The following is a 19,135-nucleotide window of genomic DNA, read 5'->3' as shown; positions in this document are numbered from 1 at the left end:
CCTAAAAGTGCTCTTTTAGAAAAACCGGTACCCAATGCGCACGCTCCAAATATAAACTTTTCAACCACACATTCTCATGTAAGTCGTATGTATTAATAAACACGGCCCAACATTTTTCAAACTCCTTAATAGTTTGTGTGTCGTATACACATTTCATCAACTCAGTTTTCAACCCGCTTTTATATGCAGCATATGCCCCAAGCTTCTCAGGTGCCTTCTTCAGTATATGCCATAGGCAAAATCTATGTCGCGTTTCCGGGAAAACAATAGCAATTGCATTTTTCATTGCTCTGTCTTGATCAGTAATTATCGCCTTTGGAGCTACTCCGTCCATACATTGCAACCAGGTTTGGAATAGCCATGTAAAGGTCTCCGTGTCCTCATTGGAAATCAACCCAGCCCCCAAAAGAATCGACTGCCCGTGGTGGTTTACACCAACAAATGGTGCAAAGGGCATCCCATACCTATTAGTCAGGTATGTGGTGTCGAATGTCACGACATCACCAAAATACTTATAGGCTGCCCGACTACGTGGATCTGCCCAAAAAATATTTTTTAACCTCCCGTCATCGTCTAAATCCATCAATGCAAAAAATCCGTTATTCTTGTACTGCATCCTTAAAAAATAATCACGAAGTGCTCCAGCACCACCTGCACCAAGTCGTAGATGACGGGCTTTGTCGATGTAATTGCGACAATCCTTTTCCAGAAATGGCAGGTTCTCAAAGCCACCTGCACCAACTACAAGAGATCCGTAACTCTTGTTCAATCGGATACCCGCTAAGTCATTGGTGTCAAGGACTCTTTTAACTGTCTCACTCACTTCTCTGTTACATCGGTAGAAGCGAGATTTCTGTGGGCTGGTAACATGATTATGTGAATTATTGACTGTTGTCAACTGCATCTTTCCATCGACTCTCAAGGCATTTATCCTTGCCTTGCAATCTGTCTTTCCCGTCGGACGTGGGTTGGCAACATTGGATGTCTTAACCCGTGCCTTCCCTCCCCGTGCACAACCAAGAGTAACATATCTGACACTTTGATCCTCTGACCTCTCACTCCTTTGTGTCATCACCCCAAAACCGCATTGCTTAGCGTACTGCTTATAATACCTAAACAAATCTTCAAACGAATTGAACTCCATGCCCGACTTTGGCTCCTCAATCATATCATCACCTTTCGACGATGGCACTACGTGTGATGTACCTGGAGTGCAATCGTCGATTTCCCGTTCACCTGGACTGCCATCTTCAGTTTCCCGTTCTTCTGGTCTATCCAATGCATGTTCTTCAAACTCTCCCATGCCCTGTAAAAGTTGTTCACTTTTATCTCCAAATGTTGAAAAAACACTTGGTAATGGCATACTAAATTAAAAAAACCAAAATTGACCATAACAAAATAATAAATACCTGGTATCATTTTATGGCACTACCAAATAAAAAAAAAATTTTTTATCTAAGCTTCACCACAGTAGAAACTCCTTAAAATATTACCAGAGATTGATGTATTCAGCCCACTTTTCAGGTAATCAAATCTACATATTGAAACTAATAGTTTATAATTTAGGTAGTGGAAGTAAACGATGAGGAATTAGTAACTTTCCTATGAAATAAGCTATATCTTGGTTCATAAAATAAAAGCATATTGCTTTCCATTCCCCAAATTTCTTCTCTTATGGCGTTCAACAAATTAAAAAAGGGAACATAAACTCCTTTAACAAAGTAGTTGCATAACAAGTTCATTAAACCAAATCATCTCCAACAGAAAAGAGCCAATAAAAAATCGTGCAAAGATTTCATGAGAAAAATTTTTATATATTCAAATCATTAACCAAATATTAAAGCCATCAATAACCGAATATTAAAGCCATTGTTTTATACTTGAATCACACCTTTACATTTTGTAGTTTACAACCAATGTAAAAACCAACATCAACCCAATATCATTGGCCTCCTACACGACACAAACCCGAGCAAACCCACACCACATTTGTATACAACATTTTCAAACTCCTCTATGGATTCACGTTCAACAATATATATTTACCATGTTCATTCAAATCCCACAAAACAGAGCCACATATATATCAAACAAATGGAGGAAAATCTGTTTCAGGTTTTTTGAAGCATGCAGATATAGATCCATCTCAGAACCAGAACCTGGCCGTGGTGGTGCGGCCGTGGTGGTGCTGACCCACGAAACTGACCACCCACGTCCCTGACCCGAGATGCTGGGCTAAACTGCTGGCCCGCGAATCTGACCCGAGCAGATGGCCCACGAAGCTGACCCGAGCTGATGGCCCACGAAGCTGACCCGAGCAGATGGCCCACGAACCGGACCCAAGCAGATGGCCCACGGATCTGACCCAATCTCAAGTGAAACCAACCTGACCCAAACAACGGTCGGCCTTTGACCCACTCCAACGCAGACCGGACCAGCCCGAGATCAACCCACCCACCGGCAACACCTCTCTGCACCAACGCCGACGTAGTCTTCCTCCTTTCAGTTCTGGGGGGCTCGCGAATGGAAGAAGCGGGAAATCAGGTGCCTTTCGGAAATGCTTTCAATCTGCACCGGTTTTGGTTTTCATTCGTTTCCTTTTTTTTTTTTTTTTTTTTTTTTTTTTTAAATAGATGCTGACGTGGCATAACGCCACGTCACCCGACTGCGTGCCGCTTACATTTCCCGTTTGCATATAGAACTACTGATTTTTGAGATATTTTCGGTGGCTCTAGTGGAAACTCTCTTAAAAATAAAGCGACAGTAATGATGACGTATATAAAGTTTCATACTGGGACGTAAGCAGTTACGAAATGCTCGAATCCCGTTCGATACAAAGGATGGAACTCTGTCCGCAACGCATCACTGCGAGAGAACTTTCGACGAGAAAACCGAAACACAGTAACACACACACAAAACACGCAGAGAGAAATTGCGAGCGTTCTCAGTAGCAATGGCGAATGCTGGCGGAGGTGAGGAAGTGAGGAACAAGCAGGTGATATTCAGGGACTATGTCACTGGTTTTCCAAAGGAATCGGACATGTATGTTACCACCAGTACCATAAATTTGAGGGCCCCCGAAGGTTCCAATTCCGTTCTTGTAAAGAACCTCTACTTGTCCTGCGATCCTGTCATGCGTGTTCGGATGGCACGAGTCTCTGTAGGCGGTTTCAGTTCGTTCACCCCCGGCTCTGTGAGTATATTTCTGCAAAAATTACATGGGAAATGGTTACTGATTGATGAATTATTTCAAGTGGGTTCTTTATAATTTTGAAGTGCCATAATACTGATAGCATAGCTGGATGAGATTGATCTTTTGTGCTATTGCTTTTCCCCTTCTCTTTCTCGGTATTGAAATTAGGAATTTAGATCATACGATGTGGTTTAAAAAAAAGTTGGGGTTGTCGAGGAGTTTTTGGAGCATCCGTTGGTTTAAATATGTAAAAACAAAAACAAAAAAACACTTTTAAGATATAATTAACGCTTGGAAATGAAAAGAAAAATACCGGTATTTCTTTTTGGTGTCTGGAGAGAAGCGATTTTTTTTTTTTTTGGGGGGGGGGGGGGGGGGGTGGGGGGAGAATGCCACAAACAATACGTGTGTGGCGTGCTTGCTCGTTGAATTTGATATCGTGTACATTTTTGAGTTTGCATTTGTGATTTTCCCCGAGAAACTTGCAGCCATTAACTGGGTTGGGAGTAGCTAAGGTTTTGGATTCTGGGCACCCAGACTTCAAGCCAGGTGACTTAGTTTGGGGGGTTACTGGATGGGAAGAGTACAGCCTACTCTCTGGAATTGAAAGCCTGCGTAAGATCCAGCATACCGATGTACCCCTTTCCTACTATATTGGACTTCTTGGTAAGTTGTTTGCTTTTCTTTTTTCTTTTTTATAAGTAAAAGAAATTTTCTATTATATGATTGATTTTGAGATTTACAAGATGATTATGCTACATGCCCTTTTGAGTTGCATTTTGATAGCTTTTTGAGTTCAAGACTTTCTGTGCTTCTTTGGGCGCCGTGCTAAATTCTGTGGTAAATATGTTTGAATACCTTAACCCCCTTTTTTGCAAAATAGGTATGCCTGGTATGACTGCATATGCTGGTTTCTATGAAGTTTGTACTCCTAAGTCTGGAGAATATGTCTTCATTTCAGCGGCAGCTGGCGCAGTTGGTCAGCTTGTTGGGCAATTTGCAAAATTGCTGGGCTGTTATGTTGTTGGAAGTGCTGGAAGTAAAGAAAAGGTACCCTTCTATTTTTGCAAGTAATTTTCTGTTCTCTCGTCTTTTATTTGGTGGCTGCCATCTAGATTTATTCCAAATCGTTGATGTAGATATGTGATAACGGTATTACTTAGGCAGGATGATAATTTCATTAAAGCTCCTTCCTTTTATTGCAAAGTTATAATGAAGGATTGTGAAGTATCTTGAACAAGTATAAGGAAACTCATATGTTCGCTTATGGATAGATTTTTAATGTTGAAAGTGCTCTTAATTTTACTTTCTTTAACAGCCTGAATTATCATAAGAAACTTTAACAGCCTGAAGTATCATAAGAAACTTTTTCTGTACTATCATTTGCCTATGTTTTTTAGAATTTTAAAATATTTGCCAAGTAAATTCTGATCAAACATGGATTTCATGGAACTTTAGCATTCCCTAGTTTTCATAGTTGTCGCCTGCTGCATGGTTTTGTTTGTGTGGACACAAGATTGATGCCATGTGTCCCTCAATTCTCTTTGTAAAAGCAGGAAGATGAAACATTACAGCAGTCAGCATGCCAGCAGAAATTTATTTTTATTCCCATATACCAGTCTACAGAACGTTGATACTGCTTCTGATCTTTCCTTCCCCAACAATATGAAAATATCTCTTTTTTCTTTTACTTTTCAAGTTGTTCATGAATAAAAACCAGTTAATAAAAATAAAAATAAAAACTCATTTTTCTTCTGTTATAAATTAGGTTGACCTATTGAAGAATAAGTTGGGTTTTGATGATGCATTCAATTATAAGGAAGAGAATGACTTGGATGCAGCTTTGAAAAGGTTAGTATGGAATTTACATAACAGGAACTATATTATATTAAATGGCATTTGTTTGAAGAAAATTCTTGGCCTTCTAGTACGGTTAAGGTTGGGTTTATTATTGGGTTATGTACTAAGGCTGAGGTATAGAAAAATTAGTAAGTGGAAACAAAAAAGATGATAGAGTTTCAAGTTCTCCATTTGATCAGTTCCTTCAATTGATTTGATGATGTTAATTGCAGTAGTCGGTCCTTAATCATTAATAGCCCTATTCATAACGATAGAATCAAAAAATTTCAATTTGTTGCCATATAAATGACTTATTTTTGGACATGATTGATTTAGAAAACTTTGCTCATTTCACATGGATCTCATTTTTGTTGCGAGTAAATTTGTATTCAGTATGTGGATATGACATTTTGTAATGAACATTTAGACAATTTGTTTAACAAAAGAGGACAGAACCAATGATCTCTAGATTAGATGACGACTACTCCCCCTAAGTTATGGGTGGAGTGTGATGCCTGAAATTTAATTTTATATGGCTGCAATGAGTTGTTTTACTTTCATGTTCCAATAATAAGAAATTTACTATTCTTAATTAGTGCCCCATCCACCAGAGCCTTTAGAATTTATAATCTTATCTGTGCCAGACACGAGTATTTTGATCTGTAAAACACATATTATTGGGTACTGTTCATTATCAGATATTTCCCTGAAGGCATTGACATTTACTTTGAGAATGTTGGGGGTAAAACACTTGATGCTGTTCTCATAAACATGAGAGTCCATGGCCGCATTGCTGTATGTGGAATGATCTCACAGTACAATCTTGATGAGACTGAAGGTGTGAAAAATTTGACGTGTCTCATATACAAGAGAATCCATATGCAAGGATTCACAGTTCGTGATTACTATCACCTCTATCCAAAGTTCTTAGAGACTGTGATGCCTTACATCAGAGAGGGGAAGGTGGTGTATGTGGAAGACAAAGCTGAAGGCCTTGAGAGTGCTCCAACAGCCCTGGTTGGACTATTTAGTGGCCGCAATGTTGGAAAACAAGTTGTTGTAGTTGCTCGCGAATGATTCGGCCCTGATTTCTGTAGCAGTACTTCTTGCAGTGTGTTCCTAACTTCCTACTCGTGGTTAAAGAATCGTATTTAAGGGGAGGGGCCAAATGGTTTATTGGAGTTCAGAAGGTGTTGGCTGTTCATACTTCTTATAAAGACTGAAATGAGTGTTTGTTCTGCAAAAGATGGAAAGAAAGAAAAAGAAGAGACTTGAAATATAACAACGTTAATGTTTAACGACAGTCCTAGACTTATCCATAAACAACTGAATTAGAAATGTAGCTGTTTAGAAGCTAATTAAATCCCTGGTACAACCATTTAAGCAATTGGCTCGTTGAAGAATTTCATGAGATTGAAGCATCGAGCTAGTGTCACTCAAAATGAGATTTTGAGCTCGGATGCCGCTGCAAGTTGTGGTGCACTGGTGCTTAATTGGCCTGGGAGTTGGAAAATGAAGGATTCCGGGGAAGAATGGGTTTTTAACCTTCTAAAGGTGGGTGGGGTAAGCGTTTCTGGAGAGGGGGAGAGAATTAAGTTAGGAGATAATTGCACCCCATCGCACTCTTCGATCTAGGTTTAACAAGTAGTCCCTCCTTATGACCTGCTTATTGCTGATCATCACTGTTACATTGCACTATCCCTGTCCACAGCCAAAACATGCACACAACAGACACATAGGCGATCAAAACATTAATCAAAAGTGAGAAAATTGTTCTAAATAGGGTTCAGAGTAGCCATACTAGAACCTTGGTGTACTGCGACTGCTACAGGAAAGCATTTTAATAGTTGTGGCAAAAGTTAGAGCTTCCAGACTTCTGATAAGAGGGAAAATGAGGCAGACAGGAATTGAAGAGACTTGATGAAAGAGAGATTTCATCAAGCACTCCCAATGGATACTTTATCCTATTTTTTAAAATATATCATTAAAATTTATTTTTTCTATTTTACATACTGACTTTACAAAATATCATATATCAGTTTATCTATTTATTCTCTATATTATTTAAATATTAAGTTTTTTAATATTTTTCATTCATTTCAAATATTTTCTATAACTATCAATGATATCCTCCTATATTTTGATATTCACAATATTTACCTATATAATTATGTCATATTTTAAATTAATCTAAATTTACAAACCAAACCAAAATTTAATTTGATTCAAAATATATAAAAAAGATTATATTATCAAAATATACTATGAGAATATTTATTTTCGACAATTTTGCAAATAGATTATCAAGATAATTGTGAAAGAAAATTCATTTTAAAGAGCTTGATGAAGATTGATGGTTTTCCAACTATAATAGGCTCCTTCTCTATTGATACGCACATAGCAGCAACACATGCATATAGCAACTTCATCCAGCACTAACCAGTTTAATTATAATGAAGAAAACTGTCCACTTTCAAAGTGGGCCAAATAAAATAAAATAAAGACCGAAAGCGAAAAAAAAGTATGATGCCAATTGCACCCCGGTTGGTGGCAATTAAAAGCCATCCAAGATTCTCACCTTCAGAGAGAGAAAAAGGAATTAAAAATGATAAACAGTCATGAACAGTTATCGCTATATTTGGAGGCAACATTATAGCAAAACTGTAGATTGTAGGTAAAATACAAAGTCATTGGAAGCAATTTTTGAGCTGATTTTTATGGGTTTTACAAAAGCCATACGGGAGTGCTCCCATTTTTATGTAAAATCTGAAGAAAGTAGTTCAAAATTGCCTCCAACGGATCATATATTTTTAAATCTATTTTCTATTTTGTTACGGTATTCAACTATACGTAGCAACTGTAAGTAAATGTAAAAATATATATTTTTTCTTTTTATGTATGTTGTCTCCCACAATAGGTCCTGAATCTGCCGCTTTAAAGCATTGGTAATAGATTTTTCATCTTTATTTTTATTTTTAAATTTGAAGAATATGCTTTTAAAATTATTTACACTGGTTTATTCATATGTAAAATTTTAAATAACTAGCTACAGTTATTATTTAAACATAAAAATCACATTTTTATTCTTCAAAATATATTTTTATTATTTTTTCTCTCTCCTCCCAATTCTCTCTTTTCTCTCTTTTCCTTTTTCTTTTTTTTTATTATTATTTGATTAAAAAATATATAATTTAATGTAAATTATTTTTTTATATTTAAAATTAATTTTTAAAATATATAATTTTAGATATGAGGATATAGAATCGTTGACAATATCCTATCATATAGCCAACTTTCATCACCGACGTATGCTGTGATGCAAAGTTCATGTCGCTACGTAAGCACTTACATCATGATCACATTGGTTTACCATTTTTATTTATTATTAGGACGTTCAAAGGACGTACGGTGCAGTCGGTCCTCCAACAAGATAACGTATAAATATACAATCTTCTTTAAGAATTCCAATTTTCGTATTAAAAAAGTTGTGATTGGTCGGGTCGGATCGGGTCGAGAGCTTGAGGGAAGGGCTCGGAAGCCCTCGATACCGGTGCTACTCTCTTGAGTGGTAATGTTTATTGTTACTATTAGTATATGGAAAATTTTACTTATAAGCCGGTCAACTAATTTCACACTGCACTCCCTGACGTGGCAAACCTGGTCTGATAGCCACGTCACGGTTTTAGATCTGTCCCTTCAGATCTAATTTCTAGCCTTCCGTCCCTTCCGTTGCAGACCCTTACCCCCTTCCCGAAACCAAACCCTCAGCCATTTCGTCCCTTCTGTTGCAGACCCTCTCCCTCCCGAAACCCAGACCTCAGCCCTTCCGTCCCTTACGTTGCAGACCCTCACCCGGTTGAGCCCTAATGCATTTCTCCCTCCCGAAACCTCAGCCCTTCCATCTTCTGAATTTGGTCTGAGCCTCGAGCCCTCTCTCCCTTTGCGATGATCTCCCCTGTTAAGTCTGAAAATCGACCCCGATCTGAACTTCCGTTGCCCTCTCACCCTATCTTCTCTTACACGCAGATCTGGTCTTCCTCACAAGTCTGAGCCGCGAGCCCTCTCTCCCTCTGTCACTTCCATAGCCCTCTTTCCCTCTCTCACTATCTAAGTTTCTTAGCCCTCTCTCTCTAAGCCCGATCTGTAGCTCAAATCCATATTGGAGAAAACGGCATCTACGAAATCGCTCATTCGAAGACATAAGCTCATTTCCATCGTAGCTACATCACGTTGGAGGGAGCAGCAGATTTTTGAAACCCAGACGATTATTCAATGCTAGATAGCGTAAAACCCATTTGCATTTTACTGTAGCATATAATAAAAAATTTCACTTTCTGGCGTAAAAAGCTGTCATTGTACTGTAGCATTAAAAAAAAAATTTACACGTCGGTAGAGTGTGGTGTAAGTTACTGTACAGGCTTAAGTATAGCACTGCTCTTAGTATATTTTGAACTTTTTATTTTTTTATTTTTCTTTTCATATCTTTTATAATATATTTAAATGTTTTTAAAAAATAAAAAAAATATACCAATATACATCAAATCACTTTTTTAATCATTAAATAAAAAAATTAAAATGACAAGTGGTAAACTTTAAGCGATAAACGGTAAAGTAATGTTTCTCCTTCGTTTTCCACTGGATGTAGCGGAAAAAAGCCCTTAATAATTTTTGTACGCCTGAACCCATCGTGTAGAACGCGGCAACAACCCCTCCGGTCTTCCACGTTACAATCCCTCCTCTGCATTATCTTTCTATATATATATATATATATATATTTTTTTTTTTTTTCTAAGCAAGTAGTTTTATAAATAAACTAAGAGTTACGTGATATAAAATTTAATGAGGTGGGAGTCTCAAACAATCATCCCAAACCAAATAAATCAAACACCAATAAAATTTAAAAATAGGGCATGGAGTTAAAAATTGGCTCATATCTATTTTTTACTAAGAGAAAGTCGTTTGAAACAATTTTTAAATAATCTAATAAACAGACTATTAAACTGTGATAAAAAGTCAAAGTGAGACGGTGTGTGCTACAATTTATTTGTCTGGATTGGTTGTAGGAGTTTTTCATGACTACTCTATCTTGATCATCAGTTAGGAAAAGTAAGAATCTAAGAATATAGCAATTGGAAGACGCGTCGATACATCGAAAAAATACTATCACTATTTGTGGTGGGGTGTGATCCTATAGAAACAAAAAAGCAATGGTCAAACATGAGAGATCCGAGATCACTAATCCCAATAGTGCCATGCATGACACTTGCAAATGCTCACTAGCACAACGGCACGTGAAACTCATGCACAATATAAGCCGTGCATGAGGCACACGGGTCGCTCTTTCTAGCATTTTTTTTTACTATCCGATAGGTTGGTGGTTGCATAGTCTGCTGGCATGGTGTGTGGTGGTTGTGGGAGTCTGGTAGGTAGTAGATCGGCAGTTCTTGATACTATGGATGGAAAATAAAAATAAAAAATACTATAAACAACTCTTGACATTGGACAATGGCCGTCTAGGAGGAGGGAGGCGGGACTCGAAGCTCCAACCGCCATCTAGGTAGAGACAAGGAAAGGATGCCAACTTAGTAGAGAGAAATGGCTCTAGACAAAGAAACGAGAGGAACTGCTTTCCTTTCAACTTATTTTGATTATATTTTGTCGTGATATATGTGTTAGGTCTATATAAAATCAATTGAGCGTACAAAATAAGCCAATCTATCCCTTTTTATAAATAAAATCAAATTAATTTAAATCAAATTAACTATCATGTGCCTTTTAAACATTCGAGAATATAATTTTTTTAATAATATTAAAACCCATGAGTATATTATTCAGGATAAGTGTTTTAGTTATAAAAAGATTTTATATAAGCAAATTCATAAATTGAAGTAATTTTATGTAATTTCTTAGATACTTAAATTTTAATTTATAAATCTATTTTTATATATTTATTTTTATTAAATTTTTTTATGGTTGTAACACTTCTCTTTTAAACAAAAACTCATGTAAATAATCATAATTTCAAATATGCCATACCACCAAAAAATAATTATTTTGATGATTTTCACTTTTTAGAAAAAAAATATTGAATTAAGATGTACGTTAGAAGAGAGTAGTGTGATTGTTTGAGATAAGAACATGGTGACTTAAGAAAAATATGAGACGTTGGTATGTTCTTTTAAGGGGGAAATATTTAGTTGGATGTAAGATATAGTTTGGATGGTGAGATGGTTTTAGATGAAGGTTGAAAATTGAATAAAATATTGTTAGAATATTATTTTTTAATATTATTATTGTTTTGAGATTTAAAAAAGTTGAATTATTTATTATATTTTGTATGGAAATTTAAAAAAGTTGTAATTAGGGATATAGATTAGTCCAGTCTGGTTCATTATTTTTCCTGGACTGGGCCAGTAGCTATCACCGATCGGTCTGATCTAATTATTTTTTAAATTCTTTCTTTTAAAAAAAATAAATTAATAAAAAAATTTATTTAAATTCATAAATTAAAATTAAGTGAATTATTAATGTAAATTATGTAACTAACTTATTAAAAAATATTTTATATGGTCATTAATAAATTAGATAAAAATTATATCATTAATTTATATAATTACTATATAAAAATAATTATTAAATTATTAAAAATATTTTAAAAACATATATACGAATTCAGTTCGGTCCAAAATTATCAGTCTCGGGACCGAAGCAAATGCTTTCGGTCCACAATTTATGGGACCAAGACAGTTTGGTTCAGTTCGGTCGGTTTTTTCAGTCTGAATCGATTGACTTATACCCCTAACTGTAATGATAAAATGAGATGAGAAGAAATCATTTCTTAATCCAAACTGAATGTCCTCTGCGCATGGGTGGGAATCCATATGATCTTATCTTCTCTGTCTCTTCTATCTCCATAAAGTTGCCTTGAAATTGGATCTCATTGCTTATTACATAAAACCTCATTTGTTTACATATAAAAGATGAGATGAGAGTAAAGTTAAATAAAATATTATTAAAATATTATTTTTAATATTATTTTTATTTTAAAATTTAAAAGAATTGAATTATTTATTAATAAGTAGAATTATTGATAATAATCAAAATCAATTGAGCGTACAAAATAAGCCTATTTATCATTTTTTATAAACAAAATAAAAGTTAATTAAAGTAATTTAAATAAAATTAATCATCATTTGTCGTTTAAGCATCCAAGAATATAATTTTTTAACAGTATTAAACCCCACGAGTATATTATTAATGAGAAATAATTTAGTCACAAAAAGATCTTATAAAAGCAAATTCACAACCTAAAGTGGCTTTATGTGATATCTTGGACACTTAGATTATAATTTATAAATCTATTTTAAGAAATATACTTTTATGAAATATTTTTATGATTGTAGCATTTTTCTTTTGAACAAAAACTCATGTAAATAATCATAATTTTAAATATGTCATACCACCAAAAAAATAATTATTTTGGTGATCTTCACTTTTAAAAAACAAATTATTGAATTAAGATGTACGTTGCAAGAGAGCCTAGTGTGATCGTTTGAGATAAGAACATGGTGACTTTAAAGAAAAAGATGAGATGTTGGTATGTTTGGATAAAGGGGAAATATTTAGTTGGATGTAATATATAGTTTGGATAGTGAGTTGAGATAGTTTTAGATAAAAATTAGAAGTTAAATAAAATATTATTATAATATTATTTTTTAATATTTTTATTATTTTGATATTTAAAAAAATTAAATTATTTATTATATTTTGTATGATCAGAATTTTAAAAAGTTATAATAATGAAATGAAATGAGATAAACCGTTTCTTAATCCAAACTAAAAGTCATCTACGCATGGGTGGAAATCTATACTATCTTATCTCTCTATCTCTTCTATCTCCATAAAGTCGTCATGAAATTCAACCTCAATGCTTATTGCTTAAAGTTTCGTTTATTTATATATATAAGATAAAATGAGATGAAAGTTGAATAAAATATTATTAGAATAAAATTTTTATTTAAAAATTAAAAAAATTAAATTATATATTATATTTTATATGAAAGTTTAAAAAAATAAAAATTCTATGTGTAATTATTTTTGTATATTCTTTTACGCACTCTACTAATATGATTGATTGAATATTAAGAAAAAATTAATACAACAAATTATATTAATAGAATGTACAGAAAATATATAAAAATGACTGTATATAACATTATTGATTCTGTGTAACGCTAATGATACCTTTTTGCATGCATGTACGCTCCTCAACGAGCCAATTGCTTAAATGGTTGTACCAGGGATTTAATTAGTTTCTAAACTGCTACATTTCTAATTCAGTTGTTTATGGATAAGTCTAGGACTATTGTTACACATTGATTGACGTTGTTATATTTTAAGTCTTCTTTCTGTCATTTTACAGGACTAGACACGAAAGTTGCATGCATACGAAAAATTTTCATTCTTTCCATCTTTTGCGGAGTATACACTCATCTCAATCTTTTATCATAAGTATGAACTCTCAACACCTTCTGAACTCCAATAAAGTGAGATTTGGATAGTGAAGTGAGATAAAATGGTTTTAAATAAAAATTAAAAATTAAATAAAATATTATTAATATTGAGAAGATTTTTGTCTTAAGGCCCAAGGGCTCTCAAAGCCTAACCTATTGAATGGGACTTCATTAGAGGACAAAATAAAGGAAAAGGAAAAATAAGGAAGATTGGAAAAAGATAGGAATTGAATAAATGTCAGGATGACAGTAGAAAAAGAGAAAAAAAGATGTGAGGAAATTGATGTGACATAAAAGAAGGAAAGGAAAGTGAATCAAGTGATAAACTAGGAAAGACGGACGAATTGAGGGAGATATTCGGATGACTTTTGGCAAGGGAAGTCTTCTTCAACATTTAGATACGAGTTCCAGATATGAGTCGAGATTGGGAAGAGAGATATATGAAATCTATTATACATCGAGAATGAGAGAATGTAAATCAAGCTTAATATAGTGGATTCTTCCATTCCGAAACTCCTGTAGATGTAGGCCCAATACTAAATTACGTAAATCTGTGTCTATCTCTCTATTTTTCCTGTATTTATTTACTATTCATCACCATGGACATGCCCACAGACTTCACACAGCCTCGACCCTGACCCAGCATAGTAGGACCCATACAGCATCGATCCAACCCCAACGCTACCTCAACGCGCTAGGGAATGTTCCTTCTCCTCTTTTGAACAGTTGACAAAAACCATCGTCAACAGTTAGAATATTATTTTTAATATTATTATTATTTTAGAATTAAAAAAAATTAAATTTTTTATTATATTTTGTGAAAAAATTTAAAAAAAATTATAATAATAAGATAAGATGAGTTGAGTTTAACTCTCGATTCAAATCAAATCCCCCTATCCCTAAATATGTATTCTTTAACCACGAGAGGAACACATGGCATGCAGTACTACTATAGAAATAATGGCAGAATTATTCGCGAGCAATAATAAAATTAGATGAGATAGATTGAGATCAGATCATTTTATTATTATTTATGAATTTTTATCTTATCTTATTTGATTTGTACATATAACCAAACGGCGTTTAGGTTAGGTTTGAATATAAAATATATTTTATCTTATCTCATTTAATCAAATCATTACAACTTTTTCAAATTCTTTTATAAAATATAATAAATAATTTAATTTTTTCAAATATTAAAATAAAAATAATATTTTATTTTATTTTTAATTTTTATCTCAATTTATTTTATCTTAAATTACTATTCAAACCTATCTTTAAATATTTCTCTTGCATAAAATAATGGTCTTATTGTAGTGTCTCCGATCATGGTATTACACGGTTAGGCTGGTCGCCTTCCCCATGAAATTTCCTGCACGCATTTGAGCTTTTGGGGATTTTTTTCCAAAGTTAAAATCAATAATTGGTGGGGGGTCCTCCGACTTTTAAACATTGGCCCCACTCTACCCCCTTATTTTCGTTTTTTAGACTTGGGTTTCTCTACTTTTCAATGCGTAGGGACAGGTCTACCTTGTCTTCACCCGACAATCCTTCTATTTTTTACCACTCTCACATAGAAAATATTGCAGCCATGAAGAAGGAAAGAGGATGACAGAAGAATCACAAAATTTCTTCTCCCATTCTTAATAGCCACGTGGAAAGTAACTGCCGATCGGCTGATCCGCTGGCTATCCAATTTTCATCACTGACGTATACTGTGACGCAAAGTTTATGTCGCTACGTAAGAACTTATATCATGATCACATTGGTTACCCTTTTTCTTTTATTTATTTGGTCGTTCAAAGGACGTACGGTGCAGTGGCTCCTCCAACTAGAAAACGAATAAATATACAATCTTCTTTTGCCGTTTGCATCGGAAAAGCCTCGCCACAAACACATTTAAAGACAGATCAGAGACACTCTGGGAGAGTGTCGCGAAACAATGCCGAATGTTGGAGACGAAGCGAGCAACAAACAGCTAATATTCAGGGACTATGTCACCGGTCTTCCCAAGGAATCAGACATGTACGTGACGACTAGTACCATAAAGTTGAAGGTTCCCGAAGGTTTCCATGGCGTCCTTGTCAAGAACCTCTACCTGTCCTGCGACCCCTACATGCGACTTCGAATGTCACGAGTTGAGGGATACAGTAGTTCTTATACTCCTGGCGCTGTGCGTATCTAACCATTATTTTAAGAATTCAATTTTTCATATAAAAAGTCATAAGATATAATTGATATTTGCAAAGGCCTAACCTGTCTAAAATAATGGACAAATGTCTTGTAAGAAAGGAAAAGATAACGGAGAAAACATTTTTTTTATGCATGTGTGCTTGCTCGCTGAAGTTTATATATAGCTTACATTTTTGAGCTTGCGATCGTGATATCCCGGTGGATACTTGCAGCCGTTAACAGGGTATGGGGTGGCTAAAGTTTTGGATTCTAGGCACCCAGACTACAAGGTAGGTGACTTAGTTTGGGGGATTACTGGATGGGAAGAGTACAGCCTAATCACCCCAACCGAAGGCCTGAAAAGTATCGAGCAAGGCCTGAAAAAGATTCAGCACACTGATGTACCCCTTTCCTACTATACTGGACTTCTTGGTAAGTTGTTTACTCATTTTATGAAGTTTGAACTGTTCTGAGATTTAGAACAGATGATTATGCTAAAAAGCCTTCCTAGCTGCAGGTCTCAAGAGTAGTTTCTTGAAAATATACTTTGCGTGCTTGTTTGAGCACCATGTTAAATTCACCCTGTACATGTGTGTAAATCTTAAAAAAGTTCATTTTCGCTAACAGGGATGCCTGGTATCTCTGCTTATGCTGGTTTCTATGAGCTTTGTTCTCCTAAGAAAGGAGAATATGTCTTCGTTTCAGCAGCATCTGGTGCAGTTGGTCAGCTTGTTGGACAATTTGCAAAATTGTTGGGCTGTTATGTTATTGGTAGTGCTGGGAGTAAAGAAAAGGTATGTATATGTATTTAAGTATATACTTGTCTGTGTTGTAGCCATTTTATTATTCGGCAGCTTCTATCCTGATGTGTCCCACAATCGTTTACATGTGGTAATTTAAGAGAGATTTGTATTTGTTTACAAGGAAAGCTTTGAGATGTTCTTGTAGAGTACCCTTTTTAACTACCTAAATCAAAGTTCGCGGTATTCTCATTTGCCTCTGTTTTCTATATACTCACAATAATTTTCTGGTAAATTCTAGCATAGAACTGATCCCTTATCTGGTTTTGCTTTTGTGGAATTTGGCTACCATGTGCCTTTGACCATCTCTGTAATATAAAAACACTCATTTCTCTCCTTAAAATGTCTAATAGGAAGCGTATGGTAACTCTTTATCAAGCAAAAAATGAGTTTATTCTTAAACTATGTGAGATTTCTCAATACACCACCTCAGGGCCAGTATTTTCAGTACCATCAGTATGGGTAGGTCGCAGGAGTTTATCATCGGTCATAGATTAGCATACCATATAAAAACTCTCATTTTTCTCTTAAAAGGTCTAATAGGAGGAAAATAATTACTCTTTAGAAAGCACAAAATGAGTTTGTTCCAAAACTGTGTGGACTTCTCAATACGTAAAAGCAGTAAAGATGAAACAAACGGGCGGGCCAAGATAATTGAGACGTGGGCCTCCACCTCTTTCTCCTGCCTTAGCGAGAGCCTGGTGGGATGTAGTTACCATTATCTGAAATCTCTTTTTTCTTACAGAATGAATAAACTGGTTTTCTTCTGTTGTAAATTAGGTTGATCTGTTGAAGAACAAGTTGGGTTATGATGATGCTTTCAATTATAAGGAAGAGCATGACTTGGATGCAGCTTTGAAAAGGTCAGTGTGGTATTTACATAAAAGGAACTTAAAGTTGTGCTCTAAACCTTTATGCATTTCCTGGTTTCTCTGTAGATTTAGTTGTTAGTTTTAAGCTATAACATGTCATAAATGACAGCAAACACAATTGGCTTGTACAGAGCTTTATGCCCTGCCAGACTAGCTTAAAGGTTAGAGCTTTATCATAACATAGCATTTCTTTGCAATGCAGATGACTCATTTTTAGGCATAATGGATACAGATAACCATGCTCGCCTGATATTTAATGTTCTTTTAATGAAATATATAAATATCCTTAATTAATCTGTTCCCTAGGCATATATATATCACACACTGTTGGTTTATGTTAATTTATAACCAGGTACTTCCCCGAAGGCATCGACATTTACTTCGACAATGTTGGGGGCAAAACACTCGATACAGTACTCGTAAACATGAGAGTCCATGGCCGCATTGCTGTATGTGGAATGATATCTCAGTACAATGTTCATCAGCCTGAAGGTGTGCAAAATTTGGCGTGTCTCCTATTCAAGCGAATCCACATGGTAGGATTCGCATTTTTTGATCATCATCACCTCTATCCCAAGTTCATAGAAACTGTGCTGCCTTACATCAAAGAAGGGAAGATAGTGTACGTGGAAGACATGGTTGAAGGCCTTGAGAGCGGTCCAGCTGCTCTTGTTGGACTTTTTAGCGGTCGCAATGTTGGAAAACAAGTAGTTGTCGTTGCTCGCGAATGATTTTTAGCCCCGCCTGTTGTTACCTGGTTGGGTTGTTTCATGGATGATCTATCATATTTAGTCTATTACTTATATTGTGTCCACTGTTGTGTGTTAACACCGTTGGGTGCGCGTAGTACTGCATGTCTTGTGGCAAATTCAATAAAGATCTCTAGCTAGCTATAATTAGGAAATCCAGTCCTCGATCGTTACCTAGTACTTCATTCTTTGGTGTTTTGCATGTACTTTTGCAATCTGATTAATAATATTTAAAATTTTAAGATGTGAAAATCTTGTGAATTTATTTAGAAAAAAAATGAATCAATCTTATGCTTACATAAAAAATTAATTTTTTAATAATAAATCATAATTATTTTTTAAAATAAGGGTGTAAGACTTATATATTTTAAAACTGCATCTAATATTAATTTTTGCAGTTAAAAATATAATTAGTATAAAACTTTCATACAGGCTAGATTGATTCAGAATTGGTCTTTTTTTTCCCAGGCCTGTTCCATGATTGATGAGAGTTTCGAACCAATGGTGCGATTGCAGAAGTCGGGGCCGAAGGGTCGATGAATTTTCGCTGTACGTACAATATTGACCACTGCGATACGAACTTTGACTATTTGATACGCATGCAAGCACTTGCACAAATCCTCGAATCCGTGTGCAACGAACATGGACAGAAAGACGTGCATGTACGTGAAAATGGACGGTCAACGTATGACAAAACGAACAATGCCTGAGGCGGCACGTAATTTTTCCTGGAAATGAACTCGAACACGTAACGTTTCAGGTCATCGAGAACCTTAGTTATAGTTGAGGAGAGTGGGTCTTTGGATGGATTAAACGGATCATTAATTAGACAGAGATAAAGGCAGTATTAATATCGTTGTTTAACGAAAACTAAAAATTAATTACATCCATCATCACTATCATTTTATATTAAATTCTCTTCAATTAATTTTATTAGAATTTTGCTATTTACAAATCTAATCTATTTACTCACTTCTTGTGAAATTATTATAATTAT

The 19,135-nt window shown here is 35.0% G+C and overlaps 3 protein-coding genes across 6 annotated transcripts; 2 read left to right on the top strand and 1 right to left on the bottom strand.

The window, feature by feature from the left end:
• Position 1: 1 nt before the first annotated feature.
• LOC122300605 (protein FAR1-RELATED SEQUENCE 5-like) lies at positions 2-1,303 on the bottom strand. Its single transcript, XM_043111386.1, has 2 exons — positions 652-1,303; positions 2-321 (listed from the first exon to the last, which is right to left on the bottom strand). The coding sequence occupies exons 1-2, from the start codon at positions 1,301-1,303 to the stop codon at positions 2-4; spliced, it is 972 nt and encodes a 323-aa protein (XP_042967320.1).
• A 1,510-nt stretch (positions 1,304-2,813) lies between these two features.
• Positions 2,814-6,335, top strand: LOC122278628 (2-alkenal reductase (NADP(+)-dependent)-like). 3 transcript variants are annotated; one of them, XM_043088814.1, is made up of 5 exons: positions 2,814-3,193; positions 3,682-3,859; positions 4,155-4,243; positions 4,962-5,044; positions 5,731-6,335. In XM_043088814.1, the coding sequence occupies exons 1-5, from the start codon at positions 2,954-2,956 to the stop codon at positions 6,107-6,109; spliced, it is 969 nt and encodes a 322-aa protein (XP_042944748.1). In that variant the 5' UTR covers positions 2,814-2,953; the 3' UTR covers positions 6,110-6,335. The 3 variants fall into 3 exon arrangements, with proteins under 3 accessions (XP_042944748.1, XP_042944754.1, XP_042944743.1); XM_043088820.1 differs by having other exon boundaries at positions 2,815-3,193; positions 4,077-4,243; positions 5,849-6,022; XM_043088809.1 differs by having other exon boundaries at positions 2,816-3,193; positions 4,077-4,243.
• A 9,012-nt stretch (positions 6,336-15,347) lies between these two features.
• On the top strand, positions 15,348-18,323 carry LOC122278617 (2-alkenal reductase (NADP(+)-dependent)-like). 2 transcript variants are annotated; one of them, XM_043088803.1, is made up of 6 exons: positions 15,348-15,718; positions 15,951-16,149; positions 16,345-16,511; positions 17,298-17,380; positions 17,499-17,550; positions 17,742-18,028. In XM_043088803.1, exons 1-6 carry the CDS (start codon positions 15,488-15,490, stop codon positions 17,877-17,879), a joined length of 870 nt encoding a protein of 289 aa, XP_042944737.1. In that variant the 5' UTR covers positions 15,348-15,487; the 3' UTR covers positions 17,880-18,028. The 2 variants fall into 2 exon arrangements, with proteins under 2 accessions (XP_042944737.1, XP_042944731.1); XM_043088797.1 differs by lacking the exon at positions 17,499-17,550 and having other exon boundaries at positions 17,742-18,323.
• Positions 18,324-19,135: the final 812 nt, after the last annotated feature.

This window comes from Carya illinoinensis, chromosome 1, assembly GCF_018687715.1.
Source record: "Carya illinoinensis cultivar Pawnee chromosome 1, C.illinoinensisPawnee_v1, whole genome shotgun sequence".
NCBI lineage: Eukaryota > Viridiplantae > Streptophyta > Magnoliopsida > Fagales > Juglandaceae > Carya > Carya illinoinensis.
Note: the sequence above shows the minus strand (reverse complement) of the source record. Positions and strands in the feature narration are given on the sequence as shown.

Excerpts from the sequence above, each read along its gene's own strand:
- LOC122278617 (XM_043088797.1), top strand. The coding sequence starts at position 15,488 with ATGCCGAATGTTGGAGACGAAGCGAGCAACAAACAGCTAATATTCAGG. Across the intron at positions 15,719-15,950 it reads GTTCTTATACTCCTGGCGCT|CCGTTAACAGGGTATGGGGT; the intron begins GTGCGTATCTAA and ends GGATACTTGCAG. Across the intron at positions 16,150-16,344 it reads CTACTATACTGGACTTCTTG|GGATGCCTGGTATCTCTGCT; the intron begins GTAAGTTGTTTA and ends TTTCGCTAACAG.
- LOC122278628 (XM_043088809.1), top strand. The coding sequence starts at position 2,954 with ATGGCGAATGCTGGCGGAGGTGAGGAAGTGAGGAACAAGCAGGTGATA. Across the intron at positions 3,194-3,681 it reads GTTCGTTCACCCCCGGCTCT|CCATTAACTGGGTTGGGAGT; the intron begins GTGAGTATATTT and ends AGAAACTTGCAG. Across the intron at positions 5,045-5,730 it reads TTGGATGCAGCTTTGAAAAG|ATATTTCCCTGAAGGCATTG; the intron begins GTTAGTATGGAA and ends GTTCATTATCAG.
- LOC122300605 (XM_043111386.1), bottom strand. The coding sequence starts at position 1,303 with ATGGGAGAGTTTGAAGAACATGCATTGGATAGACCAGAAGAACGGGAA. Across the intron at positions 322-651 it reads TCATCTACGACTTGGTGCAG|CTCCAAAGGCGATAATTACT; the intron begins GTGGTGCTGGAG and ends TGGACGGAGTAG.